The sequence below is a fragment of the Leptonotus elevatus genome, chromosome 21 (assembly GCF_054856555.1).
Source record: "Leptonotus elevatus isolate MCC_2025b chromosome 21, RoL_Lele_1.0, whole genome shotgun sequence".
Classification (NCBI taxonomy): domain Eukaryota; kingdom Metazoa; phylum Chordata; class Actinopteri; order Syngnathiformes; family Syngnathidae; genus Leptonotus; species Leptonotus elevatus.
In genome coordinates this window covers 12,699,179-12,723,512 of record NC_141259.1, presented here as the reverse complement: position 1 = coordinate 12,723,512, position 24,334 = coordinate 12,699,179, and the positions used below count along the sequence as shown (strand labels likewise).

The 24,334-nt window shown below is 43.0% G+C and overlaps 1 protein-coding gene across 2 annotated transcripts in view; it reads right to left on the bottom strand.

Annotated features, from left to right (window-relative positions):
• The window catches only part of sulf1 (sulfatase 1), a 69,566-nt gene that overhangs the window by 17,907 nt on the left and 27,325 nt on the right, over nt 1-24,334 (bottom strand). Inside the window, exons 1-6 of one of the 2 annotated variants that reach the window (XM_086066109.1) lie at nt 20,887-21,091; nt 20,630-20,803; nt 8,733-8,989; nt 8,228-8,467; nt 6,763-6,914; nt 4,277-4,446 (exon numbers count right to left, since the gene is read on the bottom strand). In XM_086066109.1, coding sequence (XP_085922235.1) covers nt 4,277-4,446; nt 6,763-6,914; nt 8,228-8,467; nt 8,733-8,910 — 740 coding nt within the window. In that variant the 5' untranslated portion in view covers nt 8,911-8,989; nt 20,630-20,803; nt 20,887-21,091. Of the gene's footprint in view, nt 1-4,276; nt 4,447-6,762; nt 6,915-8,227; nt 8,468-8,732; nt 8,990-20,629; nt 20,804-20,886; nt 21,092-24,334 lie in introns of those variants that run through there. The other variant, XM_086066108.1, reaches the window with a different exon arrangement.

Here is a 24,334-nt window from a genome sequence, read left to right as displayed (position 1 = left end):
AACTCTTCACCCACCGAAGCGGGCGGTCTAATAAGCCTCAACAAAAGGCACCTGTCTCCGGCCGCCGAGGTACGGCGGAATCGGGACTGCGGAGGTCACACCTGCCGCTCGATACGCTTGGTGAACACGGAGGCTCACGTCTTCAAGCGTTGGATTACAACAGGAATATCCTCTCAAATTAAAAAAGAAAAAGGGGGATTACCGACATTCCCTTGAGCAACACTTAAAAGCTCTATGTCCTTACACTGTGTCGGGAAAACCGCACGCACAGCGGTTAAACCAAACGAAACGTTAATCACATTAACAAAACACATCCCCGGCAAGTGTTGCCGTCTTAAGTACAGACTGCGATTATGATTTACGAGGCGACGCCTCCCACTCCTGCCACCTCGGTTCTTGATGCGTTTGGAGTTTTGCCTGCCTAATGGTGACTAATGTCAGAAAGAGAATCTTCTCACAACAATCTTGTTGTCCTAACCCTCAAAATGCCCAAAAATATGATGAAATATGTGTATTAATTTTCATGACGAGTATTTGTGGGTTCAATGTGTGTGGCTTTTTCTATGGAATTGCAGGGTTGGTGGGCTGCATTTTTTTTATTATTATTTTTTTTTTGCACCTATTAGCAGTTTTTATGCCCTAAGATGCCACAATAAGCTATGTCTAATAGGAAACATGTTGATATCTTATATCTGAACTGAGAAGCATTGTATGAAGAGGAGGAGCAATGGTTAGCCCAGATTTTAGCGGAAGAAGCTATGAAGCACACTCTCAAATCATCTTTCCCCATTGCCGATTTTTCGCTTTGTTCTTAAGTTAAATAAATACTAAAGGACTAAGTATTGTAAAGCATAGACATTTCTGAATCTTTGTTGTAAGCATTAATGGACCAAAAAGAAGAAGAAGTTATTTTATTCCATATGTATTTTTTTTATTTAATCGTTCGATTAATCGGTCATCAGAATTTTATTCTGATAAATCTAAGAATTGCACGACACTAAGTGCAATTTCTGCAGAAAAAGTAAAAACGACGCTGATGAGAAGTTGTATGTATGGGAGTGGGTGTGGAAAAGTGGAAAGTGGGACTTAGAAAAAGTTCAGTGTCAGTCACATTGAAAATGAATGAGGAAAACAGGCATGTGATTTTTCCGCTAATTCGCGGAATTCCGCTTTTTTTTATCTCCCCCCAAAAAAAAAAATCCGATTTCGTCTCTCTACAGCATTCCGTTTTAGTGTTTCCGCAACTGAAATGAAACCGATCTTGCGATTGGCGGAAGTCTCCGTGTTGACCAATAAGAGCGCTTGTTATAAAGGCATAGGCGTATGCCATTGTTTGTTGACCAATAAACGCGCTTGTTATAAAGGCACAGGAGTATGCCATTGTTCATTTCTCAGACGTTTTTGCCGGGTGTTTAAAGAAATGTCCGTGATCGAACGCAAAGATGCTCCGCGAGTTAAGGAAATTGACAAGATCGTAAAAAACAAGTTTCGATGGGACTGGTTAGAGAAGGATATATCTACAAATGTTGGAAAGAAGACTGTGACGAATTTGTTCAGTGACTTTATTCGGAAGATCGATCGTGACTATGGTGGGAGAGGTTTCAAAGCTCTTGAAAGTCACGCAAAGAGCAAAAAACACGTGAAAGAACTCCAGTCAAGAACAACAAATTATTCCATCGCTGGAAGTTTCGGTGCCCGAACGAAAACTCCAAAACTTTACGGCCTCCATCCCTTATTGACATCACAATCGGAAGCGGTAATAGAGAGACGTGATCCACCCCAACAACCTGTACCAGTTGCTGACAGAGTCGTGAATTTTGAGGTCGGTGGTAAACGTTTCAAATTAATCGAAATCAAATTTTCGAAAATATTATAACGTAATAAAAATGGTCATAAATATTTAACATGGTTAATCATTGACACAAACTCAAATGAATGCTGCATGTTTGCACTTTTCAGGTTTCAATATGTTGACTATCTTGATGTATGCAGTTACAGAGATGATCTTAGTCAATCCGAATGCATGATTGTGTTTTTACCAGAGCTTGCTGCATGAGGTATTTTATGTTTTTGTTATGCATTATGTATTAAATTAAGAATGATTGATTAAATGATTTATTGCATGGTAAATATATATGATGATATTCTCAGTGATAGTTTTTAAAAGCAAAGGCAGTCCAATGTTTTTGAATGTGACTGATTTTGAGTTGACTAAAACTGCAATTTTATATGGGATAGTTCAATATACATTGAAAATTTATGCTGTTGTTTTGTCTATTTCTTTGTCATCTGAGTGCATTGAAAGTACTCAAAAACACGGAAAACCCATGAGCTCTGGACCTAGCTGAGTGCCCGCGGCCCCCAGACCCCCGGCTAAATTTTCAGATAATTTCACTTTGGTCAAATCACATGCCTGGGAAAAGTTATAAATTATTCCCCGTGGAAGGCGGGAATTTTTGAAGCAAGTTGAAATTTGAATGGTGTGAATCGTGAGTATTATGTGGGAGTTGGTAAACGACAAAAAAGTGTGGAGAATAAAATGTGCCTGAAATAATAATAATAAAGAATCCGAATAACATATGTGGGAATGCTTTTAAGCATTCCTACAATAAGCCTTAAAAAAAAAAATATCCCTATCGGTCTGGCCCTACTAATCATGTTGCAAAACAACTTTGAAAATAGTCCAAATGTGAAGTTAGAATGCATAACTTAATAAATCTTGTCTAAAGTTTTTATATGCGACAGTGGGCAGGACACGACGCTGCTTTGCTGTGCCCCGTCTCGTGATCTCGCCCGCATCTAACCAAAGAAGGAAAAGCAAATCCATCCAGAATGTGTAACCTCCACCAAAACAGCACACACACACAATCCCACTTTGGTTATCCGGGGGAGTAGGGGGAAGCTAAAAATAAATTAATAATGCCACAATGGGTGTTCTCCGCAGCACACAATGCATTCCTCTGGTCCCCGGGATGCGCAGGGAGAGCGAAAGTACTGATTGATATGGACAGGGTCAGGAAGTCCCATGCGAGGGGAGGGCAGAAAACTAAGAAAGAAACTTGGAAAAACAGAGGGGAGCGAGCGATGGAGGGGATGAATGGAGCGACAGAGCGGTAGAGCAAACAGGCGGGAGGGAATGTTAAGTGGGGTAAGGGACGGTGAGGGTGAAAGCGGGACGCTGGGAAAAGTGACGGGAGAACGTTTAGGATGCAGCCCGGGAGCGTGTCACAAGGACCCGAATGATTGTGATTGTGACTTCCCACTCGCAGAGTCTTTCAAGTGTCATGGCAACCCGCCATCACCGGGAAACCAAGACGGGGCGGCCACTAATGCTGCCCCGAGTGTTAGCATATCATCACTGTCAGCTTGAGTGAAGTGCAGCGAGGCCCAGGATTCGTCTATTCGCAGACTTTTGGGGTTTACCTGTCCTATCTTTTAATTCCTGAAAATAATGCTTATTCGCCGTTTTTATGCTGGGACCAAAGCCATGGGCCATGTCTCACATTAAAACATAAGACAAAAATAAGGCACCTGGCGAATACATTCCAGATATTCCGTTACAGCAATTTTGAGGCCTCTCTGGGTAAATAAGGCTTTTGTTTTTATGACAAGGACGGACAGACAGACAAGACAGATAGGGACACAAAGAAAACATGCATAAATAGCTAGCAAGCTAATTGAATCTAGCTCAGACTGACAAACAGAGCGGCACAAAGAGAAAAAATGTTTAAGCTAGCTAACTAAGATAGATGACAAGCTAGATAGCTAGTAACTTAAACAAATATACAGACAGAATAGACAGAAGGGTGACAGACAGATAGACAGGTAAGATCTATAGGGCCTACTGTAATTAGCTAGCTAGCTAAAATAGCCACCTTAGACAGACAGATAGATCAATAAACAGAATGATAAACGGTTAGATAAGACGTATAAATGGCTAGCTACCTAAAATAGAACAAATAGCGAGACAGCTAGCTTACACAGACAGACAGACAGACAGACAGACAGTCACCAACTACAATTTTATTATGATTCTTTACAACCTCCACACACAAAAAACAGACTTAGCTAAGCTTTACTTTCAGTTGAGATGCATGATTTCAACATACTTCCTTGGACCAAACACAATACAACTTTCCCATTTGGCAAGGCTTTAGCACCATCTTGTGGCATATTAGTCTTTTTTTTTTTTTTTTTTACAGGGAATGTTTTTGGCATACATTCAATTTACACATACAGTACACATCCCTTTCGGACTTTCCGTTACAGTACTCACATGTGCTGGGAGGCGTTGGGGAAAAACTCAGCGTACTGCGGGGCCGAGTCTTCCGGGCCGTGAGGGGCGGCGTGGCTGATGACCATCATCACTGGACGGTGCGGGTACATCCTCTTGGAAATGCGGAAGAAGTTGACGCTGTCGTTGGTGATCAGGTCGGTGAAGTAGTCCTGAAAGAGGAACCACAGAAAGTACGTTACATTTTTTTTACAAGGGGGTGTGAAGCGGGTTCAGCGAGTACACACAGCACCGATCTGTTGAGTCAACAGCTGGCAGCCTGCCTGCCTGTATGTGTGTGTACAGCGTAAGGGTTGTTCCCTTGCGATGGCGAGAAACCGGGGCGGCATTGTTTTGACCCGTCACCCATGTCGTTTTTACCTTTTTAAATTGATTCCGGAAAAAGTGTCTTCTACTTTTTAATGTGCCCCAATTTTCCAAGTTTCCGACGGCCTGGCGTACGCCGCGTGGAAGGGCGTGCTCAGAACGAAGGCGTAGATTGTTACAAGTAGGGTTTTATGAATAGCCTTCACAGACAAGCCGTTAAAAGGCCGGGGCGGCGGGAACACGTGCCCCAAAAGTGTGAATTTTGTGCGCATGGATGTTAGACAAGCCTCACTGCAGTGCACAGTTACTCAAAAGCTGTTTTCTTCTCTACAGTACAGTGAAGTCGTCTCCCGCTTTCTGCATTTAGAATTGTTCTCAAACTATTTTCAATTAATTCTAAAAAAAAAAAATCACAATTAGATTATTTGCCAAATCCTAATCAAGAGTCCAAAAATCCAGAAAAAAATGGGTCTAAAAAAGCTGTCTTTTGTGTATGAAATTGTTAATTTCACAAATCCAATATTAGAGCCGAGGGTGTCTCCGAGTTCACCGAAGTCTCATCAGATCACAATGTTTGAAGAATGTCCTAACAGCGTCTAAAAAGGAGACAGCATGGTTGACGGGCTGGTGCGAGTTCTCTTCTTTTTTTTTCATCACCAAATAGGAAATAGAGTGTTCATTTGCTTCTAAAACCGCAAACTGCTGACCACGTTGGAGTCTTGTAAACACCTCCGCGGGCAAATCATGTGCCTCCCGCTGCCGTCTAAACGTTTGTTTGCCCCCGTCTCTTGCGCGGCCCGTCACGAAAAGCTGACAAACTATAAATCTTCACGAACTCTGGGAAGATGTTAGCACACCACCGCCAACGCTCACTGACAGCTTTTAGGAAAACACGCAGGCGAGACGGCTGCATTCCGCCGCAAAAACGGACAGGAGCGACCGCGAGCGGGTTCATCTCCGTCGTCAGAGCTGGTGGTAAAATTCCCTCACATTCCTTCAGGGGTGGCTCATAGTCTGTACTTAACAGTACAGATAGAAAAAAGTAAGACTTTGCTAAAAAAAATTGAACGACAGATTTAACTCCTTTACTTGAGTAAAAGTAAAAAAAAGTACAGACTCTTCATTTAGGTCAATCAAATACCACCAAAAAGGATGCTATTTTATCTAGCCTCTATCTTATGCATTCAATAAATAAATAAAGCCTAGCACTAGCTACCAGCTAGCTAGCAAGCTAACAAGTTTGGAGTAATAATAACTCACAATTGCGCTGGATGAACACTCATGTGGACAAAGATGGTCAAATATTATGTATGTGTATTAGAAATATTTTGTATCTTGTGTATTTGAAAAAAGTAACAGACCTATTTTGACAAAGTAAGAAGCAGGGTAATTATAGTTTTGGAATTTTTAATTTTCAGGGTGGTTCTGTTAAAAAAAAACGTTTTAGTTATTAAAAAAAATGCTTAGTTTCAGTATTAGTTTTAGTTTAAACAAAAAATTGTATTACTTGTGCGCAATTTTTAAATTGCTGCGTGACAAACTTTCAAAGGTCTTTATTCCGGTTAATATAGAAATTAATCTAATTAAAATCACATTTAAAATAATCCCCTAAGGCTAATGCATTAAATTAATTAGCAAATACTTAAATGAAGGATTTGTTTGCTATAATTTTAATTAGTTTTAGTTAGTTTTGTAAACATAAAATGTAGTTTGTTATTTTTCAACTTTTAACAAGCATTTTCATTTTTATTTTATTTAACTTTTTATTTCATTAACGAAATGATTTTTTTAATTTTTGTTTTTGCGTTAGTTTTCGTCAGTCTAGTAAAGTACAGATATCTCAAAAATCTATTTAATTACAATACATTAAATATTTGTTACTTCCCACTACTGCATTCCTCATTGTAGCCCCGAACCCAAGGTGGTGTTTATCGCACCCAATGTCAGCTTCTCATTTGAGTGGCTAAATGTTACCGTCTAAAAGCACGCGAGTCATAATAAAGTCATCCCCTTTAATTCCAGAATTCCTGCGCAGCATTGTGATAAGAGAAGCGACGTCTGTGTTTATAAGCAGCGGATAACCTGTAATTTTCTGGAAAACAAATGCGTGCGAGGGATTAACTGTCTCTGGTTTTATTGCAGGATTTAATGGGAAGACATACCTTGGCATAATTTGCGCCGTGTTTCTCCTTGTAACCGTTCCGACAGACGGTGTAATTGTAGAAGCGGGAATTTTTGATCAGTCCGACCCACTCGCGCCACCCAGGCGGGATGTAGCTGCCGTTGTACTCGTTGAGGTACTTGCCGAAGAAGGCTGCAAAAATGAGAAAAAAACACCAAATTCAAGCATGAGATCCAAGATAAACGGCAATTTTCCGGGAAAGCTCATTGCAATCAAAGTCAGCAAAGGGCTCATTTCAGATCGCAAAATATTTAACATGATTATCCTGTGGTGTGGGGTGCGTTGAGACTGATGTTTCTTTCCCAATCTGCTCAGAAAACAGTCAGGCCAACAATCGTAAATAGCCCGCTTAGCGAAGGCCCCTAAGCGAGCTGCCCGGTGCGCTGCCTGCAAGTCACTCACACGAGACACCGTCTGATGAGGCCCGACAGCGACCTGGCAGGCGTCACCGTGTTTGCATTTCTCACAGCAGACAGACAGCCAGTCCGTGGCTTACAGGAAAAAAAAAGTGGTTCACTGGCGAGCACTGAGTCAATATGTGTGAAATGAGTGGAGACGCTTAACGGATCCGAGGATGAGGGGTCACGACACCTTCCCATTTCAAATCGTCAGCATCGTTCACCGGGAACATGCAAGAAAGGTTGCTGACAAATGAATACACTTGAACTCTTGTTGCTAACCAGAACAGCAGCATACAAAGTCAGTGTAAATGAGTTCCTGCGCAGTATAAACTGTTACAGAAAAAGTATATTTAAAAATGTTTTAATCAAGAAAGTACACGATGTGCTGTTTTCTGTTATGATTTGACAATGGATCTAAAATTTGTACAAACAACGCTTTAATTTTATACACATTTTTTATAGTCATTTTCATGCTGCTCTGTCTCACTCAGGAAGAACACAAATTTCATTGGATGTCAAATGTTGAGAAATCTGCAGAGAGCAGCGGTGCCATGCTGCCATTATCATATGGTTCCACGTCAACGCAACTGACACCTTGTTTTCCAAAAGAGTGCATGGTATGCTGTTGTGCCTCACTCAGGAACAACAAAAACAAAAGACACTAGTCCTAAAATGCGGACAAATAGAAATAAAAGGTGCTATGCTAGCATCCTGTTAACCAAACTCTGGAAGAAACATATGGAAGTCTTAATTCAAGAAAGTGCATGATATGTTGCTGTTCGCCATTTGAGAACGAAACAAAAACAAAACAAGACAGTAGAGAGCAAATTTTGACAATTAGTGCTGGCATTTTGTGATGAAGCTTTTATGCAAAGTCGCCTTCAGTCAAAAAAGTGCATGATATGCTGCTATGCCTCACTAAGGAACAAAAACAGACGACATTGGACCTGGCGTTTGGACAAATATGCGATCTAACTTTTTGTTCGCTTCCTTTTAAGATGTCTTAAATCTGCCAACCCAAATCAACAAGAGCGTTCCACCCACCTGTCCTGTAGCCGGTGTTGTTGAGGTAGACGGCAAAGGAGCGCGGCTCGTGCTGGGCCTGCCAGGAGGGCGACGAGCAGTTCTCGTTGTTGGTGTAGGTGTTGTGGTTGTGGACGTACTTGCCCGTCAGCATGGAGGAGCGCGACGGGCAGCACATGGGCGTGGTGACGAAGGCGTTGGTGAACGAGGTGCCGCCGTCCTCCATGATCTTGCGGGTTTTGTTCATGACCTGCAGAGAGCCTGCAGGAAGAAGAGGAGGAGGAGGGGTGAGGAAACGCTGACCTTCTGTTGGAAATGACATTTTCGCTAAGTGGTTAAATAATTAGAAAATGCACAAATAATTGGACAGATGGCCATATGTGGACTGTGTTTAATATTTCATGTGAAGCGGACTTCAGTGTTTCCTCTGCTATTGTGCAGACTTTTGTGTTGCTGAAATGTATGCTCTTTATGTTTATTTACATGAACATAAGTTATGTACCATATGATTTTGTATCCACCTTACCAAGTTCAACATCCTGATCGTCAGTCATAATAAGGATGATGTTGGGCCGGATGTTCCGGCGATCCCTCTGGATGCGGCCCCTGAGGCCCTGAGCCCGGGTGGTGGCGTAGGTGGAGACGCCGGGAGCCCACGCCAGGGACGAGAGGACAGCCAAGCAGGACAGCCACCGCGGCAGCATTTTTGTCTGGGGAGCCGTTAGTCGAGTTCAGGAGGTCTAACCCGGGCCGGGCCGCTCACTTGCACCCTAATGCGGTCAACTGCGAAGAAGCATATAGACAGAAGAGAATAGAATCAGCCTTTTGTAGACAGACCTCACCTCCGAGGATCCCACCCGTCTCATTAACACCCGTCCTTTTCCGATCACGAGCTCACATATTGTACATACACGTGGAAAAAACTCCATCACGAGCGCAGGGAGACGTCCGTCTGACTGAACCAAACCCGCGCCATTGGCCGCTCGCGCTCTCCTGCGTCGGCCAATTGTGGACCACTTACTTCCCATCACTCAACCACCCCCCCCCCCCCCCCCCTCGTCCTCCCGCGCGATGAGTCAAGCGTGACACAGTAGGGAGGATGAGACCTCACTAGGGGAGGAGGAGGAGGCGTTTAGGGGCACGGAGGGCAGTGAGAAGGTTCCGCTACATTAACCTCGCCGCCGCAGTCGCCAATCACAGATAACCAGCAGCAATTCGCAGACCCTCGTGATGTCAAGGCCCCCTATAGCCTGCCCTTAAAACACGGCGGCTTTCCAGTGTAAAATGGATGAGTCCGAAAGCTTTCAGGGAGTGCATTCATCCTAATAAAGAGACCAGAATTGGATTTTGCACATCAAGATAAATAGCCTTTGGCAAAAAAAGATGGTCTTGTGGGTATCAGGCAAGATGCTGTACTTTGCTGCTTTCTATTCACAATTAATGGGCTAGAAATAAAATGGCAGATCTATGTGACGCCTGAGCTTTGTCAAGCTCTGCTGGCTGACTCCACCCCCCTTGATGCATGCAGCCAATAGGATCTAATTTCTTGTGGGCAGGGGGGAGGAAAGCTTTTTCGACCTGGGCCTATTTCATATTAAATTCATATCCCGCCAAACATTACTTAAAAAATGTCAGTCCCTTAATGTTTCACTTTGAATTAGGTTAGTATATCCATTATGCTTAAACCCACAAAAAAAAGTCTGAAGAATCAATGCCCAAAAGGAAGCAGGAAGTCAGCCATTTTAGAATCATTTTGGCTACGCCAATGAAAATTTTGTCCCCAAAGCCAGTTTCTCTTATCAGGTACTTCAATCATGACGAGACCCACAAAAAAAGTCTTAAGAACTCATACCAAAAAAGACTCTGCTATTTTGGCTCAAAGCGGACATTTTAGGATAATTTTGTCAATTTCCAAGTGTCCTTCAAAGAAAATTTTGCCCTCAAAGCCAGTGTTTCTTTGGAATATGAAATTTGGTAGGTACTTCTATCATGATGAGACCCACAAAAAAGTCTCAAGGACCCATGCCAGAAAAGACACAGGAAGTCTGCTGTTTTGGCTCAAAGTGGACATTTTAGAGTCATTTTGGCTACTTCCTCGCCCATAGGCCTCAGGCTCCCCAGCCCTGTACCAAACTGTATCCTCAAATAAATCATTATTGTTATGACACTTGGCATGCAAAACCCTACGAAAATGTTTAAAGGTTGAATTGCAAATGACATTTTCATCAATTCACTGCGTTGGCAGACATAATCCACCCGGGCTCATGTCACTTCCTAGAAATGCATCAACAAATCCACTTTATGTGCGTAGATATGTGAGGAAATGTGCTTGTTCTTGGCGTGTAGTTACGCGGACGCCTCTGCTTTTTGTCCGGCGATATGACAAGAAGTGCGATAATCTGCGCTTTAAAAGCACTTTGCGCTCGGTCCTGGCGTTCCAGATGAGACAGCCAGCCTCAGTCATCGTGACAGCCCTGTGCAAACATTGGCGCCGCGTGGACAAACACCCCCTCCGGTGCACAGAACCTCACATTGAATCCCACACACTCAAACCTCTGTGACACGCAGAAACTCTTAAAGACACTCGCAATAAAACACATATTCCTGCGGTGAGGGTCCGACTGCAACGCTTCCCAGAAACAATGACATTGCACAAAAAAAAAAGTCACATACTGTGTCTATTTCTGTCCAACTGTGACATCCTGAAACCAAGTGTCAGCCAAGCGTAAAATTTAAATGGGGGCGGGGGTGAAGGATCATGTTTTTACACAGCGAAACTCCATTAAACCACATTTATAACTCAAATTCTATATTTAAATATTTGTCCCAAGAAATTGTACCAATGTACTCCCAACAGTCTATTTATTTAGTAGCATCTATTTCTCTTGGATGCTTCTGCTGGGAATTTTAGGCCAATCAGATTGCAGCCTCTATGTGTTGCCATGTCAATCAAATCTGCCCAGAGAAAAAAAAAGACATCAAGCGAAATGTAAGAGTCGCCACTGCGATAAAACACATCATGCCAATTAAAGTGAGGACAAAAAAGGGCCAATGTGGAATTTGCCACAAATCCCTCGTTACCGATTTGTTCTGCTAAAATGCTATCAATAGCTTCGATGTCCGGAACAAGCAAGGCGCCAGTCACGCAGCTGCCGCCGTCCCCTTGAACTGTACGTCACCTCTCATTCTCGGCTTCGCTCCCTTCCACGCTCGTTTGTTGGCGCAAACCGCTCCGAGCGTGTTTGCCAATGGTGCTACTAGGTCGCTGGATTGATTCGGAGGGATCCTCCTACTGGAATGGTGTTCTCATGCGGACACAGCATTGCTCCAGTGAAGAAGGAAATCATTACACGTTGGCTTCTAACTCATCTCTAACACTTCATAACAAAGCTCTCCAAAAAATATGATTTAGAACATTTGCGGCCAAACCCACAAAACCCCTTGATGTTTTATGTTATATTCATAAATTATTCTGCATTGAAATAGAAAAATTGTATGTATGAATATGCACCAACAGCTTCAAAATCCAGCCCGTCTTTTACTTACCAACATCAAATTTGGTAGACACGTCTATCATGAGTAAAAGCGCAGAAAAGCCTCAAGAACCCATTCCCGAAAAGATAAAGGAAGCCTGCTACATTGGTTTGAAGTGGCCAGTTTAGAGTGATAATGGCTATTACGAGCCCCAGAAGAAGTTCCACTTAGAAACATGAAATTTGGTAAGCACGTCTATCATGAGTAAACCCACAGAAAAGTTTCAAGAGCCCATTTTGAAAATAAACAAGAAGTGTGGGATCCTCTGTATTTGGGGGATCCATTCCTAAATGTTCATTTCATTGCAATGGACTTGTGGAAGTAACTTCTAACACACACACACACACACACACACAACATCCTACTTATCTTTCTTCCACAACACATTTTTGTGCAACTCTTTCACTTCCCCGCATCCACGAGCAGCGTTCCCTTGCGGTTATTTAGTTCGACAGCAGTGCGCTTTGTGCGCCGAACATAATAGACGAGCTTGCTTGTGTAACCAACCGGGGCGGCATTGCTGTCTGACTGGCTCGGCAGCCCATGCCCTCCAGTTTTGGGGGCGTCAAGCCACACACTGACCGTGCCCTGACCCAAGTGGTAATATGACTTTGATGGTGGCTTGTTTAATCCAACCTCAGCAACCTGAGGCTACCCGCAGGCACACATACTCTGTGGGTTACAAGGGACGGGGGGAAAAAAGGTTGCGGTTGGGGGGGGGGGGTAACGAAGGTAACAAAAGTCATGTCAGAGTCTGGTTGTGATTGGCCCACGTATTCATTTCAACAATGGCCAAGAGGCTGCATCTGGCTTGGGTTCTGTTCGGTCTGAACATTTATCAGCTGTCACTGAAAAACAGCAGACGCACTGAGGAGACAAATAAGTCGATGCTTTTGCTCCGACACACAGTGGAAAATTGATCCAGGTATCCCCCCCCCGCCCCCCCCCGCCCCCCCCCCCTTTAAGTATCCACAGAGTCTGGCCAAAAGGCTGGATCTTGTTCACGTTAACATGAAGAGGGCGGGAGAGGTGAGGAGGTTCACGTTCCCACAACAAGATGCGAGTCAAAACCCAAACCAGATGCCACGCCGCTCAGAAATAAATCAGTCAACTGGCGACCGAGAACAATGGCCATTTCAGTGCACCTAAAATCCCTCAAATCTTATTCCAGTCCGTCCGTCTCCGGGACAAAACACCGGGGCCATACTGCAGCGCATTCTGATTTCACCCTCCCGCTCTCAGAGGGGGGAAATGATTATGGGAAGGCCTTATGTTAACATTGAGGCTTGTCCAAATATTTCTGTAATCCCAGGGAATTTGGCTGGTCGGCTGCCACGAGGACTGACGAGGGACTTTTTTTTTTCTTCTTTACACTGAGGAGCGCCTGTGTCAGGGTCCGCTGCCAACGACGGACCAAGGCTAACGTCCTATACTGCACCCGCTAAGGCCTTCCCATTAGAGGCGCTGAGCACTCTGAAGGAGAGCTCTGTCCTCACGTTGGCTGCAGGTCTCGACTGGGCTCAGGCTCAAACCCGTGTGTTTTCAGACCCTTAAATCTGATGATTTGCTTGACCGAAATCCAGTGGTGGGAATTATTTGGACTTTGTCACTGTACCTTCATGGGGACTTTGCAGTTTAAAAAAACCAACTTTTTGTCATACAGTGGTGCCTTGAGATACGAGTGACCCAATTTATTTAGGCTTTTGAGATATGAGTATTCGTCCGGCTGATTTTTTTGCTTTGACTCGCGAGTACAAACTTGTCCACTACCAGATGACGTTTACTGTCAAGCTAAAAATAAAACCCAAGACAATTTAACCTTGTATTTAAAGTAATCTAGTGTTATGCTAACACATAATAGGAAACACTATAGAAATGCTAACGAACTGAAGTAGACACATAAAAATAACAACAGAATGTGAGTACTTTTGCAACCACTGCCAAAAACGCAACTTGCATAGAGCTCTTACGCAAGTCCAACGAAGGTTATCGTTTGCACTTAAAAACTACTTTGTATCAACATGACAAGTTGAAGTTCATCTAGGTGGGATTTTCTTCAAGGTTTTAATGAAAAATGGCCTTGCCTTGGCAAAACGTCAACCTTGACTTGGCTATTAAAGGTGAAGAAAAAAAAAAAGACGTTTTTATTCCCGACTTGGTAAGAGAGCCTTTTGTATCGCCAAGGTTGCCAGGCCATGTCTTCCCAATCTCCATCATTCATGTGTAATTAAATGAATCCCGATCCAAGAACACTTTAAAAAAAAGGGGTTTTCAAATCTCAGGGTGGTCCGCTGAGTTTTGAAGCAGTTAAGAGGGAAATGATTTTAATGCACATGCAGACAAGGTCATACCAGCAAACGGTCTTGTTTGGAGCAGCGGTGGGCAACATATGGCCTATGAGGCACATAAGGCTCACTGAGCATTTACATTCAGTAAAATAATTGAATGATTTATTGTAATCTGAAAAATATATATGTGCATTTATTTGTATAAATTAGTTTTATTTCAATTATCTGGTGTTGCGGGATATGAAATTAACTTTCAGTCAAATGTATTTTTTTTTTACAAATTTCATTCAATTTTGAGAATACGAGTAAGAATTAGACAATGAAAAGATTTTTTGCACTTTAACAAAAGTCTCATGCTGGCGACAAACAAAACATGGCCTGATATAAAATCGACTTTCATTTTCCAAGTGAAAAAAAAAAAAAGTATTTACAAGCGGGAGAGTGGCTTCCATGCAGAAAAGACGGCGCACTAAATGGCCAATTGAGAATCAATTGGACTGACAAGTTGGACAGCCCAATGCCAAGTTGCACTACGGTGGCCCATCATCTTATCAAGACTATGTTGCTTTTTCCCTTTCCACTTGTCAAGCGTGAGTGTACTGCACAAGCCTCGAAGCGAGCAATTTCTCGTTAGGCCTACTCGGGAGCCATAGATGGAAACCATTAGTGAGCCTCCGATGGATAAAATACAACACGTTTGTAATTCTCCAGCCACTTTGGCCAAAAGCCGCACTCTCTTCTTCCCCCATCAGAAACACTCCATCAGGCCGCAGGAGCTCTGGAGAGAGTCAAGAGAACGAGAGGGAGTTCATACGCGCGCGCCTCTCACGGGTGGCTTCCGTGTCTTTTTACTGACATGTCAAATATGCCCCGATATGAATGATCCCGCCTCCGGCCGACAAGCGAGAGCGACGGCTAATTGCCTTAAGTGGCTTTCCACTGAGGTAATTGTGGAGAATACGACGTTTCCATGAATTTGTGGACATTTTAAACGTGTTCGATGGCTTTTTTTTTCATTTGGGCTTGGATCCATTTCGGTGTGTGACGCGGAAATTTAAATTGCCTTGACGAATGATGGTCTCAATATGACAGACTGTCAGATATTTGACGTCTTAATAACACGTCTGTGTCAAAATTGGGGATTTTTTTTTACCGTCATTATTGCGATTGAGATTTAATATGTGATTATTTTTCAAGGTCCTCTTCGTATGTATTTAATTAACAACCACAAGCAATCAATTTAAATGCGTGTATTGTGGACATGAGGGCGGTTGAAAAATACCTCATCTCTGCTAATAGCTAAATTTCCCACCCTCAAGTCACAATAAAATCTTATCATAATCACAGTATTCAAGTAAATGTCAAGCCGGGGAGGATGATTTAGAGCTATAACAACACTGTCAGGATAACATTCCTGTTCCTTCGGGCCATTACCGGCAAATGAATTCACTCTTGGAGGAGTCTACAAAACTAAAGCGAACTCAATATTTTGTTATCTCCAGCTACTCTCAATAAAACAGTCAATCCCGTAGCGTGAGGGAGGTTTTCTGGAAGCTCGTAGCGTGAAACTCAAACCGAACCCCCGACGATGCGGACTGAGCATGTGCGGGCGTATTCTTGTGTGAAAGTGACGTGAAAACGTGAGAGGCAGCCCCGCGTGACCCCGGACGCCGTAAACAACAACTACGCCTCGCGCGCCAACGTGACAGTGCTCGTAAAAAAGCCGATCGGTGCGATTGCACCTGTGCCAGTTCTGCATTCCCCCGTGGGCATTCATGCGAGTGGGTATCATATGCCGTGTGTGTCGGAGTAAGAATTAGTCATAGTTAAACAGAGACAGACATGTAAACCTGTCATTTGTATACAGGAGGCGTTCGCTTTTCCATTGCCCGCGGCTAAACGTGTGGTTTTCCAAAGCATGCCGTAACCTCATTTGTATTTTAATTGACTTTATCACCACCCGACAAATAAAAGGCAGATTTCTGTGTGCTGGAACGTATCAAATTGTCAGAGGTTAGAGTATTAAAAAGTTTTTCTTTTTTTTTTACTGTTTTGACCGTCAATTATACATTATTCACATTTGGCCATTTCAAGGATGAACATTTTTAAAGGACTCCTAAAATGGCTCCTTTTAATCAAAACGGATGACTTTATGCATCTTTTCAGACAAAGGTTGTTGAGAGTTTATTGTGGGTCAACTCATGTTAAAATAGTGCCATGTCATGACCAAAATAAAAATATAGTAGTGTTGTAAGGCCAAAAAACAATTCTAGGGATGGGCGGTTAGGGGAGGTATATGTACCCGTGATGGGTATTTCAATGGATAGGTCTTTGTTTGAAATTATTTGTCATTATTTGGGGGAAATTTGTATGTATATTAAAAGTACGAGTGGTATCGTTATTTGGTATTGGTATCGGTGAAAACTCAATAGTACTGATATCGGTCTGAAAAAAAAAGTGGTATCAAAATCCCTAAACAATACAGAGATTTAGTATTATTGTAAGCAATAGTAACATTTGAAAAACACTTTTTAACGATAAAATGCAAATATGTTGTATTAAAAGTTAAATGAAACTACACTGTATAGAGGCAGTCATTCTAACTGCTACATATGGTGATATTTACATTTTAATACATTTGTATTGTATTTTTTTTGTCCTCCTTGTTACCAAATTTCTTGTTTTTTGAAAACTGGCTTCAGTGGCAAGAAAAAAAGAGCATGTGGCATCTGGTGAATTTTTTATGATTTTTAAGTAAACTCAAAATGGAGATTTGGAATATTAATTCAGAAAATGCTATTAAGTAAAATCCTCATTAAGTAATCTCACCCTTCCAACGGCTTCCATTCCTTGGCAATGTGAAAGAATGCAGTCACCGGGATCATCCCAACTCGCTCTGCAGGCTGCAGACAAACTCGGCTGAACTCGCCTCGGAAACGCTCAGGTAACCGGGGCGGGGGGGGGGGGATCACGTGACATACACGCCCGTGGCGGCGGTTTAGCGCCAACGGGACCGGAGGCTAGCAAGCAGCACATGGCCAAGTTTGAACGCAAACACACGAACGGGCAGAGGAGGGGAACGCTGGCAGAGGCTGAATGGGTTTCACTGGCTCCAGGGGCGAGGCGAAGAAAAGAAGCAGGAGAGCTGAAACAAACGCTAGCTTCTATTAGTGGAAGTGCTGGATCAGGGCTGGAGGGGTGAGGAATTCATTTATTTGCACCCCCCCCCCCTCTCACCCTTTTCTCCATCTATTCCCTTCACTTCGACCCTCCCACCCCATTATCTCCTTTCTGGAAAGTCGGCGGATGAAAGGAGCGCCCCTTGTCCACCCCCCCACCCCCCAGTGGCGGCACTTCTCTCTCTCTCTCTAAAAAAAAAAAAAAAAGAAGTAAGAATTCCGACAGACTGGCTTAATTGTACGCGATACAGACAAGGCCCTTTCTCTTTCCCATCTAAAACAGATTGCTTCTCCCCGGGGAGGGGATTATTAGACAAGGGGGATGACAAAGCAGGGACAGTGCGGCCCTCTGGGAGGGGGGTGCAGGATAGAGGGGGGGGGGGGGGTAAAGCTTGCACATGGTGTGCGTGTGTGTGTACACGTTTTACTGTTTCTTTTATTCAAACCCGTGTCGCGGGAAGATTACGTTGGCGCTCGTGCCTCGTTTTGAGCTTCCGTTTCGCTTGTTAGCCCCTTTCACACACACAAAGCTGGCGTTTTCCTCGTGTCGCTGTGCTGTGTGAAAAGCACCGACAAGGAATAGAGGGCTGAAGTTGACGTGTGAATTTGTTCCGTCCCTGTCACGGCTTTCCGTTCGGCCCTTTCACACAGTCAACATATCCCTACTTTTGAAGTAGACGACATTCTTGAGACGTTGCTGACGAGAAGCCAAAACAACGGATTTTTATATCCCGAGTAAGGAAAAAGCTAATTTAGCTGCTCGGTAATGCATCAGAATTCCTTCCAGTGACGACGAGCGGTTGAATGTTTGCTTGTCCTGACCTTCGCCGCTCAAATGAGAGGCTGAACAAACATTTGGGGTGGGGGGGGGGGGGGGGTCATACTAAAGCACTAGGGGGGTGCATTGTGAGCTCCAAAATAGATCAATGCTGCATGGCATGTTACCCCTTGGAGATACCTTCTAAAAATATATAGAAATAACGACATGTAAGCTCTGAAATCGCTTGACGACGACTAATCACTGAAGTTAATTAAAGCTGATGTATTTAAAAGTATGTGAGAACAACAACACTATTTTCAGCATCTTGATTACATTAATCTTGTTTTTGATCAATGGTAAATGATCACCTTTCACGTTATAATCAATCAAAACTCATTATTTAGCCACCCCTTTCAAACGCATCATAAGAGAATGCAGTCTAGTGCAACTGAAAAGTCTCCAGCAGAGGGCACTCTTAAAAGCTCAGCTAGATGTGCCTTGCCTTCGCCCCCCCCCCACCCCCCCAGCAACCGAAACAAATTAAGAAAATGGAGCGCAAGCAGATCTCCAGATATGACACATAGCTTACCGCTACCGTTCCAAAACGAGCCGCAAGAATTTGTCCCACCAATTAGTCGTTAGATAAGCTCAGTGACGGGAATTCCAGTTGTGTGACTGCAAAAAAAAAAAAAAAAAGACCAAGAAGATGGTAGAGTTGCTCCTGGAATAATGTTTGTCTTGGCCAGAGTCAAACCCCCCCACCAAAGTCCTAATTATTTGCAGCAGCTGCCGCTCACTTGTGCTGTTGTTTGTAGCATGCTGAAGCTAAACAGTTTAAAAGGATCACCTTCGCAGTCTAAACACAACACGGAGCGGCATCTAAACTGCCGACACAAGAGTGAGAAACAAAATGGTGTGGGGACTGAAATCGTTTGTGTTCACACGAGGCACATTTATTTGGTTTGGTCAAAACTGGTGCCATTGCGCCGTACATTCGATTGCTTTTCATCTAGTCTGGATTCTATCATGAGAAACCCGATGGGTAGCACACAAGTAGACTGCTTGGCTCAAGACTGTTAAACCAACTATATGACAAACCGATTCCAGGCTGCGTTCACTCGTACTGCATCCATCTGGCCAAATTGTGAAAATGATCTCGCAACATCTGGTGCGCAGCAGACAAGTGCACCAAGACTAATTCACACTCGTCTGGTTTGGTTACATTAAAACCGATTTTGCTCCTGTCGACCGAAACCTGATGCTCATCAAAGCGTAGTGAGACCACTTCCAGACTCTGTTGTCGGGTTTGGTTCAAACAACAAACTAATTTGGTCCAGGTGTGAACACTCGCATCTAAAAACTTGATGACCACCCATGAAGTGGATTGAGACCGATTCTGTGTTCACACTTGTCTCTTTTGATTCAGTTGAAACTGTCTGTTGTTGACCACCAAGACCGCTTTACACAGACTGTGTTAACACTTGTCAGTTTCGGTTCAAGCCAACGGCAGCCATCTGGTCAAGTGTGAACACTCATCAGAACCCGGATGCACACCAAAGAAGTGGACCAAGAACAATCTCAGGTGGTGTCAAATTGGTCAAGTATGACATCACATCAGAACTCTGTTGTGTACCAAACAAGTCGATTGAGACCACCTTTTCAAGCAGTCTCTGATGCGGTTCAGTTCACTTCGATTCAAGTGTGAACACTTGACTACATTTTACAAGCTTTTTTTTGTGACCTGAGTTTCAGCACGCTGTTTTTACTGGTCTTACTTTCGATTACAAACTTGAGAGAACGCCAAGCCGAAGTAACACAGTCTCACAATCGAGATCTTTTTTTTTTGTTTTCTTTTCATACTCGGCTGAGATCGTTTAGCCTACATTTTTCACCCCGTCAAAAGCGTCTTGACTTAAAAGCCGCAACGATCACAGCCTACCGGGGGTTAAGTACTTCAAGTAGCAGGCAGGAAGTGCAGCTACGGCTGGTTTACCAGGGTCAACACCGGCTCACACAACAGCGGCTTTCACCCGCGCTGCGCCCCGTGCGCCTTCTTACAGCTGCGCAACGTTACGCGCACGCGGCCCCCGTTGCGGCATATAAATACTATGCACCCCCGAGATTTGACAGCTCCTCTGCAAGGAGCACTTTTTTTTAGCAACTCATCCATTTAGGTTTAAGATGGACGGACAGTTTGATAGATGGACATTTTATAAATCCTGGACATTCAGAGTCCCTTCAAAGTTACTGTGATGATTTGGCCGAAAAAAAAGCCAGAGATGCACTTGGATTTAGATTTATTGGTCAGTTAATGGAACGCAGACATTTTTCATTTTCCTATTTTGGGACTTGCCCAAAAATGTTCCGAAAGCAAGACCGATAGGGACATTTAGGATTCTTACTGCGCAGACACTACACCGTTGTCATACAAGAGTCTCCAGATACCCTACGCTACTTTCAGGCACGGGAGGGAAAAATGACATTAATGGAATGTGCTGCCTACTAATCCCTTGAGACGTAGGAATTTGCGACAGAGGGAATTCCTGTCATCCGGAGATTGAAGGGGGAAGGGGGGGGGGGGACTGAGGTCCTAACAACACCGCTATGAATCGCAACTCCTGACGTCGCGACTTTCAACGCAGCAGAATGTTTGGTAACGTACCTGGCAGGGCAGCGTGCAGCAATAGGAATCCTGCGACTGTTCCCTGCGCTCATAGGAGGACTTGATGGTGGTGAGGAGGGAGGACTCGGTGGGGGGGACCACACAGCTCCTGGAAGACAACCTCGCTCCTCTAATCCCCTCTCCGATGTGATGACACCCTCCAACCTCGACCATCTGTTGAAACACGTCCCACAGCAGTCAGCTCACCCGCCGCCGTGTCGAGAGAGCCCCCCCCTCCCGCACCCGCCGCCTCCCACCCATGCTCGGCTGGCCCAATCACGAGCCGGCTGCTGGGTGGCTCCTCGCGAACCGGGAGGCAGGGACAAGGACACGGTGCAGGACACGCACGCACACACACAAGTTGGGAAGCAAGAAAAGCCCTGGTACTGGTAACCTGAGAGGGAGAGTGAGAGGAGTGGAAAGAGACTAAAAGAGGGAGGGGAGAGCAAAATGTGTGTGTGTGAGAGAGAGTGCGCTGCGTGTCAGAGCCAAAGTAGAGGAGGGAGATGGAGATGAACGGTGGCGTATACTTCATAAATATTGCGCCAAACATGAAATAATGATATACGGGGGTATCTGCAGGTTTGAGGAAGACTGATTGGATGTGTTTTAAGGCCACTGATTGAATTTAAGACCTGGCATTCCCTAAATGTAACCACAAGGACCACAATACTTTTATTACACAACAATTTTTACAGACGATACTTAACATGTACAGGTATGACTTTTTAATTGACTTTACAAGTTCAATAAATTTGGGCGTTATTAAAACTTGGAAAATCAAATTAAATCGTTTTTTTTTTTAAGATTCTCAGGGTCTGGGTAGCCTCAAGAAAAAAAACGGTTTACATGAGATCAAAAGGTTTAGCAGATGACACGACGACGATAACGATGATAGCATAATTGCTATCAAAAAAGCTTTCATAAATTCTAACACATTGCAATCATTTCCCGAAACAACGGCAATCAACTAATCAAAAACAACAAAGCTGGCGCATTTGTAAACCACAATGCTATCAAAAATGCTAACGATATGGTTTTAAAGATAAGATTTAAGAAGAAAGATGACGCCGTACTGATTGGGGTGAAAAGCCTCACAAATTTGGGGAATATATCACAAGATTCTGTGTGCGTAAAATGGTTGGCATTGAAACAATGATTGGCAGGTGAAAATAATGCATTAAAAAGTGTCATAATGTCATAAAAATAATGCTTTAAAAAGGGTCTGCTTTTATTGAAATTAGTTTTAAGGAAGTTCTCTTAAAAGAGATGTGCTGATTTCCATGCCATACAAATTGTGCTTCCAGCAGGCCTGTTTTTGTTCAAATAAGGAGATTTTGGGTATCTGCATGCTAAAGAAAGCTGAATTTGAGCCTTTTTTTTTGAGTTTTAGTCTGCAGGGGTGTCTCAAAAGCCAGACTGTCATAAAACAATGCATCAAACAGACCCATCTTCAGTTTCTTGAAATTTTGGCTAAAATGACAATCAAAAGGCCAGAGGGCCATTGTAAAAAAAAAATCAAATTAAAAAAAATCACTAAAAATAAATGGGTTTAGCATCAACAGCTCCTCAGTTTGCGGTCTTGCCTAATCAAACTGTGAAGCCGTAAAAGAAGGCATTGGCCCCATGGTGGGAATGCTGCTGGCACTAAACTGTTACATCTGCACACAGAGAAACCGCAGCGCGGCGACGGCGGCCCTCACACCTCAGTGCGATAAATCCTTACAGTTCCACGGCCGCATTCCTGGCCCTCACCACCTTATTGCCTCCAGTTAAAGAAGGAGGGGCAGGGGAAGAGGGTGGTGGTGGTGGTGGTGGGGGGGAGAATAACATTACAAAGCTCAAGGAAGATGAGGACGAAGGAAACGGATTGATAACACATCTCGTCAGCGTGGAGTGTTAACAGCAGTGTCCGGTGGTTCGTTTGATACCTGCGGCTTTAGAGGCGGTGACTATTACCACCATCACATCGCAATTATAAAAAGCATCAATACTATACAAAAATGAAGCTATATATAGCTACATCTGATGTTCCCAGAATTATTATTATTATTATTATTTTTTACACAAACAAATGCTACAAAATATAGAAAATAGACTTTTGGAATAATATACTACAATTTCATGGAGCTAGTATTTGAATTGAGGTTGTAAATGTAAGTCACCCAACGCCTCACCGCAAGTGAACAATGGCTAGTTTCCGAAATGAATCAGCCAATTTTCCACTCATTCATGCACAAGAAAAGGTGCATTAGGTGAGAAAAGCTGTCAAATTAATCATTTTGTTGAATCACTGTCCCCAGTCACTGGGCCATTAAAAAGGGATTACGAGACCCTGATGATGCCCGAGAGCGACTTCAAAGGCGACGGTCCTAATGAGTTAATACCCGCTTGATATCCGACGGCATCACGGTGAGTTAATCAGAGGTGCGAAACGGCAAAAGGGTGGAGGGGGACTTTCGACTTCTTAGCAGCGCACTATTTGCATCCTATGGGCAGCGTCAGAAGCCCTTTGTGAAATACAAATGAGCTCAAACACGTCAACGCGTTGCTCTGAAGCCTTTTGAGGCACACCCCCCTATTAACATCCCAAAAAGTTGGCACACCCTCTCACCCCCAGAAGCAGTCAAACAAAGCCCGCTGATAGCCAATAAACATGATCAACACACGAGAAAACAATGCCAATTATATAGATAATTAAATTGCATAGTAGCTGAAATGTGAAATAAACTATGAATCGAAATGTGTGATTTAAATTATCCCAATTGATTACAGTTTGAAGTACAGATGTAATTATGATATTGAACCCATTTAATTACATAAACGTCGTGCTTATCGCTAATAAACATGATCGTAATGTGACAAAAAGCCAAATAAACATTTAAATTAGTAATTAATTTAAATTTAATAAAATTTTATTGTCCATCTATTTAAGAGTAAGTCATTTAACAAAATGAGAATTAAATAAGTTCTTAATTTAAATGTGAAATAATGTGAATTAAATGTCCATTTCATTGCGAATCCACAATCAAATAACACAACAGAACATTTTCAATTAATTAAAAAGTGAACTAATTTAATTACTAATTAAATCAAGTGTGAAATAATTAATTATCACTGACTTAATTCTATTCTGAAATACAGTATAACATTATGTTGAGAAAAAAAAAGACTAAAATTTGAAATTATTAAATTGACCTTTGATTACATTTTGAATATCTATTAACTATAGTGAACCTATTTAATGCTCAATTGATTGATTTAATTACCTTAGCTGATGCATTCATTCAACAGTGAATGAATGAATTGCATTTGCAAATATTTAAACTTTTTATTTTATGTGCCACAAAAGTCTGATGTAAATGTGTGAAATTATTATTACTATACTACTATTACACTTTTAATATTGCACACCTGGAGAACGAACCCCATTTTCCGGCTCCCCAAATATATATAAAACCCATTTATGCTCTTGATAAGTGTATCGGCTTCATCTTTTAACGTCACTTTTCAGGTGGCGCTTCCACTTACTACTGTGACTCCTACGAGGATATTGGATTAAACCAAACAAATCCCATTTTCGCCGCTAATGCGTGAAACTTAGTCCAGCTTGTCCTGATGTTTGAAACGGAGGGTGGGGGGCAGGCAAGGAAGAGACCAGGAGAGAGAGACTTGGTGTTGTGAGGGACTCAAATTAGATTAACT